At 36.0% G+C, this 6,545-nt stretch overlaps 1 protein-coding gene across 1 annotated transcript; it reads left to right on the forward strand.

Moving 5' to 3' along the window:
* The first annotated feature begins 216 nt into the window (after nucleotides 1–216).
* On the forward strand, nucleotides 217–3,637 carry LOC110113718 (3-ketoacyl-CoA synthase 13). The gene is made up of 2 exons (XM_020846397.2): nucleotides 217–905; nucleotides 2,701–3,637. The coding sequence occupies exons 1-2, from the start codon at nucleotides 238–240 to the stop codon at nucleotides 3,410–3,412; spliced, it is 1,380 nt and encodes a 459-aa protein (XP_020702056.1). The 5' UTR covers nucleotides 217–237; the 3' UTR covers nucleotides 3,413–3,637.
* The last annotated feature ends 2,908 nt before the right edge of the window (nucleotides 3,638–6,545 follow it).

Here is a 6,545-nt window from a genome sequence, read left to right on the forward strand (position 1 = left end):
GCGGCTGCATTTACGGGTTACGGCGTTGCATGCTTTATGCCCGGCATTCCCAGCTGTGTCCCGCTTCCTCATTTGTCATTTGTCAATTCATTTCCCCAATAAGAAAGTTTTTACTCCTTTCTATGACTCATTTACTCCCACCATAACTTCCTGACCACTCTACCCTCCCTTTATATAAGAAACTATCTAAAGCACCTCCCTCGCCACTTCAAAAAAAAAAAAAAAAAAAAAATTATAATGTTTCGTCCTCCGTTCATTCTACTCTTCTCAACCCTAATCCTCGGTCTCGCCCTCCACCACTTCCCGTCCTTCTTCCCCTTCCCAAAAGCACCCCTCCTCGCCCTCTACTCCTTCATCCTCGCTGTCATCACCTACTTCTACACCCGGCCCCTCCCCGTCTTCCTGCTAGACTACTCATGCTACCGCCCGGACCCAGACTACAGATGCAACCTCGAACTCTGTGAATACTTCGGCTTGCGTTCACGCCGTTACACCACAGCGAGCGCCGACTTCATGCGCGCAATATACCGCAAGTCTGGCCTTGGCGAAGAGACGTACGGCCCGCCTTACATCTTTCAGCGCGATCTCGACTCTAAGCTTCCATTTGCCATTGTTGAGGCGGACGATGGTATGTGCTCCGCGGTTTCATCGCTCTTGTCTAAGACAAATGTGGCGGCGGAGAGGGTTTCCACGCTTATTGTGGCGTGTAGCATGTTTTCTCCCGCTCCATCCCTTACCTCCCGACTCGTCAACAGGTTTGGATTCAGGTCTGATATCAAGAGCTACAATCTGTCTGGGATGGGTTGTAGTGCGGGAACAGTTGGAATGGACCTCGCAGCGATGATTCTGCGCCGCAGCCCCGGATATGCTCTGCTTGTCGTCACCGAGGCCACCGGACTGAATTGGTGCGTTGTTCTAGATGCCCTCTTATGCAATACGTGCTACTTCGCACCAATATTGGATGGCATTTTGGAACTATTTCTTGCATATTTTAGTTCCCCATCATATCGCGTAAACATAAATCTGATTAATTTTTTATGAATATAATTTTTTATAATTGTTTTTGGTTTCATGAGGTTAATTTAATACGATATTTTCTATATAAAAGAAAAGAGCTATTTATATAATTGTATTTTTTTTTTGGGAAAGGTTATAATGGTGTTTCATTTCCAAATATATGAAGATGGTGCGCGGAATTTAATTTGATCTTTCTTTTAAAATATTTCATGATAAAACATTGGGGGGATGAGAATATTCTTCTTTAGGTGGGCTGTTTGGTAACTAGCAGATTTAACTATTTAGTAAATCCTTGAGTTGTTAAATCTTAAAAGTTTTGGCAACTTAAGTGATAAATACTGTTAAATTCAGTGAAACTATTTGGTATTAATTTCGGATTTAAGTGATTAGTTCACTTAAAAATTAAATTTAATATATTTTTAATTTAAATTACATATTAAGTTAGATTAAATTATTAATTTCTATCTTAATTATTTAATAATAATTTATATTATTAGTTATTTATAATTAATAGTTTCTATTTTAAATTATATTTATTAAGTTAATTAATTAAAATTTTGATTAATAACAATACAACTATTTATTTAATTAATCTAATTTTAATTATTTATTTATACTACTAATTACTTAATTAGTTAAATTAATTTTTTATATTATAAAATGGGTGGAACTGTTTGGCAAGCAATAGCAAGAACAACATCGAGAAATCAACATAGAAAATCAAGCTCAATTAGAACAAACAACAAAGAATTCATATATTCAAAGGTGGCCATTACATATGCTATATATCGATGCTCAAATTAATATGTACTATTTCCAAAAACTTGCTGCAAGAAGACATGACGTGAAAATGTTGTGTACCTTCCGCCCGCAGTAAGAGGTCGATGAAAATATTGTGTACATTCCGCCGTGTTAAGAAGTTAGGTGCGGAATGCAGACGGGGAGAACCGTCTGGACACTAGTATAAAATCCAGTTATGTACTGTTCGGTACTGCTGAGTACCACTAGGTACCGCTTGGTATCCTGTGTCTGTGCAGACGTTACTCTCCCCGTCAGCACTCCGCACCTAATAATTATTCGTCAAACACACACTGTAAACTGTAGTTCCTTCTTCCTTTCGTGAGTTCTTCGGCCAAATACTGTAAATCCGCCGAACTCTCAGATTTATGAAATCTGGGATTTACAGCAAAAGATGGTAAATGCAGATTTATTCCGCTATGGGATTTACATCGACTGTAAATCCTGTTTGGTAGGAATTATGCTAAATAATGCAAAAATCCAGTGTAAATCTTGTTGCAAGACAACTCCTAAAATTCAGACGGAAAACACATGGTAATTTTGATAATAAAAAACTGCTTTAAATGAAATCTAAGTGATGGTTGTTAGGATGTGCTGTTTATCACAATTTCTTACTGTCTATTACAATGTCATACAAAAACTTTAACTTTGAAGAATGCTATTTACCAAACTAGTTTGTTTGCAACTTTGGCAGACTTCAGAGAGCTAGCGAAGTGGAGTAATACAGCATAATGTTTTTGAAAACTTTTAGGATTTATTTAAAATTTGGAAACTTATATTATTTTATAATCAGGCCAACAAAATGACCAAACTGTACTGACAAATTTAACATAATTTCTACATGAACATATATTGTAATTTCACCAAATGATGAAAACATGATAGGTACTTTGGCGACAACCGTCACATGCTGGTGACTAATTGCATCTTCCGCGTTGGGACCGCCGCAGTGCTCCTCACAAGCGATCCTTCCAGCAATGTGTTTGCCAAGTACGAGCTTCTCAGGAGCCTCCGCACCCACCATGGCCCCGACGATGCAGCCTACAACGCTGCCATGCAAGCAGACGACGACCACGGCGGCATTGGTGTTGCCCTAACTAAAGACCTCGTCGGTGTAGCCGGCGCGAGCCTCCGCTCCCACATTTCCACCCTTGCTCCTTATGTTCTCACAGTCTCTGAACTCGTCCGCTACGCTTATTGTGTGGCGCGCTCGGTTGCCAAAGGCGAGCGCAAAGCCGCAGCGGCATACGTGCCGGACTTCACTGTCGCGTTCGAGCACATATGCATCCATGCAGGTGGGAAGGCAGTGATCGACGCAGTGGGCCGGATCATGGGGTTCGATGAGCGGGTCACTGAGCCGGCTCGGATGTGCCTGCACCGCTTCGGCAACACGTCGAGCAGCATGGTTTTTTACGAGCTCGGTTACTTCGAGGCGAAGGGCCGGGTCAAGCGAGGGGACCGGCTTTGGATGCTTGCCTTTGGGACTGGTTTCAAGGCCTGCACCGTCGTGTGGCGAGCGCTCGGGGATGCGCGTATGGCCCCTGACAACCCATGGAATGATTGCGTCCATAGGTACCCCGTGAAGCGATTTGTGTAGCGCCATTACGATTTTTCTGGAGGTTTTCTGCCCTCGTTACTATATAACTATGGACTTAGAATTTTATTTCATAATTTAACAAATTCAAGTTTTATCTATTAAATTATTATTATTATATATAGGCCCCACTAGTCGAAAGAACATTTATCTACTAGTATTTTGGTCATTCGGTGTCTGGGCCTAATGTACTTCAGCATTAAATTTGTCTACTCTTTGTTTTTTTAATATATTTTTTGTTAAGGGAGAGCCGAAAACAAATTATAATTGCAATAATACCCAACTCATCTGACAGACGGGGGTCGGACAAAACTTTGATAATAAATTAGCTCAACCACTCTCCTTATGATTTTTAAATAAATATTGGGCATTTATTTTTGTCTTTGGAGATATGGTCCTTATTTATTGGCCACAGTGCAGACTTGTATCAGGAGCAAAATAAATGCTTTCAACAAAATCAATAAATGCTTTCAACAAAATCAATAAATGCAATAGAGAGAGCTATGCAACTCACCTTGATCTATTGAGATTGAGGAAGGGAATTCACGTGATTTATTGGGTGAAAGTTTTGGTTGGTTGTCAATTAAGAGAATTTTTATTTAGAGCTTTTCAGAAAAAAGAAAATTAAAGAAAGTATGAGAGAGAGAATGGAAAGAGGTTTCTATGAATATCCAAGTTGATATATCACATTGCTTCAAACTCCAAAGGTGTATCTTGTTAATTAATTTTATAGATAAATGCATTTTATTATAAATGTTTAAGCTTTAATTTCCTGTATTGCTTGTTTTTTTTTTCTTTTTTAACGGAAAAGTTGTTGATTTTTAATTTTATTACAACCATCAAAATATATATTAGTTTTAAATTAATTTAATAAGGGCTGAAATTTATGCCCTTAAATCAATAACACATGAAGATTAAATCAATTTCTCTTGAATCAAGCCGAACAAGATACATCATGAGCCCAATTTTTGGCTCCAATCCAATTTTGATTTGGGCTTGGATTGATTCGAGTCAACTCAAAATCTGCTTGAAATGTAAATATTTTTTTTTTAATATTATTTGTATATATGCATAATACAAATTTAAACGTGTTAAATAAAAAATTCGAACAAACTCGTTTTTAATTTGAGCTTGCTTAAAATTGAATTAATTCTAGTTGAGCTAGCTTGAAATAAAATCAATTCAGATGATGAGCTTGTACGTGTTGATTTCTGTGAGTACTATAGCATGCAACTAAAAATTGGTTTATTCACTGCGCTGAATATAATACATTTTAATTAGAGAGAACTTTAGTGTTAGTGCTTACTTTGCATTCTTTGTGGCAACATCCTATAATAAGTGGATGGAGTCCCCAAACACATTGTGTTATATGTCAATTTTTTCTTTTTTAATTTTTTTGTACTTTACTAAGCTATATGTTGAAATTAAACTGTCAGTTAGGGTGGCAGTGGATGAGGCTTATCAGGAAGTAACTGCTAGGTTTGAGTTACTGAAATAGGAGGACCACACATTAGAGATGTACTAGTATTGTTGGCACCAAAAATCTCAACACCACTTTGAAACCAAGTTCTCTATTAAAAGCTTGGAGATCAACTCTTTGCTCGGATTTTTAGCTCACTCACAGGAGTTTTCAAGTATTCATCTAGCATAATTTATATTCTAGTAATCCTAAATTATATTATTTCTTTCGTGTACTTTTATCTAAAAACTATATGCATATATCCACTTGGAAAACGTTTAAGAAAATTTGAGATCTATTGGGCATAGTGTATGAGGGGAAGAATGTAGTAAAATAATTTTGTATCAATTTGTTCATCATTGGATATATATAAAAAAACATTATTTAATTTTACTCTTTGGGCCTAGTGTACTCTTATACTGGACAGGTAAACAATATTCTTGGATGCTTAATTATTTTAGTAGAATGTTGGAATGTCACAATTATTGTTATTTTTTAATCCAAGAAATTATCTTCTTATTTTATTATTTTATTATTTGGATCACTAAGATCATATGAACAAAAATAATAAAAAATTATAGATGTAAGAGATAAGAAGAAATATAAGTCTATTTCCCTAGATGCATTATAATTAGGTGATGACCATATGATAGAAAAATATTATGAAGTTGTTGCACAACTGAAATAAAAATTCAAAACCATTTATATATGAAGAGAAACAGAGAGCATAATGAAAATAAGAGAGGAACGGACAATGATAAAAATAATGTAATGTTTTGTACTAATACTATTTATTTTAAATATAAAAAATATGGTCATATCAAAAGCTTGAATCAAAAAGAAAAGACTGAAAAGTAACGTATGAACAGTGAGGGTAAAAGATTAACATAGAAAGCCTATAAGATCAACTAAGATGCTAAATCACCCAGAATTAAGTGAAACTAAGGAAGAGATGAAATACTTCTATTTAATGTCCAAATATTTAGTAGGTGACACAAACAACGAGCATATATACAGAGGTGGAATTAGCTTCAATTTTGCGGGACAAGTAAAATTTTTATATATATATATATATATAAACAAAAAGTTATTTAAAAAAATAAGCAAGAATAATAAAGAAAAAAAAAAGATGTAATTAAATTGTCATGAAAAACATGAAAGAAAATATTAGAATTAAATTTGAAGAAATATATAGACATTTTAGGACAAAAGAGTTTTTTAAGAGGGCAAAAATAATTTTTTAAGAGGAGCAAAAAATTTTTCTTACTTTGAGGGGCAATTGCCCCCCTAAAGTCCATGCGGTTCTCCACTGCATATATATATTGATACGTCATCACAAATTTATCTTGATCGGACACGAATCTCGAGGCAAAAAGCTATTTGGAAATTTCAAAGATTAAATTCAGGAGCCTCTGAACTCCGATTTCAGCGAGCTTATAGTTAAACTGAGCGTCTCGGAAATACAAACACAACAACACCAAATTCGACCCAATCCGAGCCCAAATGGGTCCAAATAAAGGACCCAAAGCGCCGTTGGAAGGTTCAAACCGCAATTTGAGTTACCAAACGGTCTCCGATTTTAACGAGCTTATACTCGAATCGAGCGGATCGACGAGAAGAATCCAACGATTTCAAGATCATTGAATTACGACATCATTAAGACCTCCAAATGCCCAA

The sequence above is a fragment of the Dendrobium catenatum genome, unplaced genomic scaffold, assembly GCF_001605985.2.
Source record: "Dendrobium catenatum unplaced genomic scaffold, ASM160598v2 fragScaff_scaffold_1232, whole genome shotgun sequence".
NCBI lineage: Eukaryota > Viridiplantae > Streptophyta > Magnoliopsida > Asparagales > Orchidaceae > Dendrobium > Dendrobium catenatum.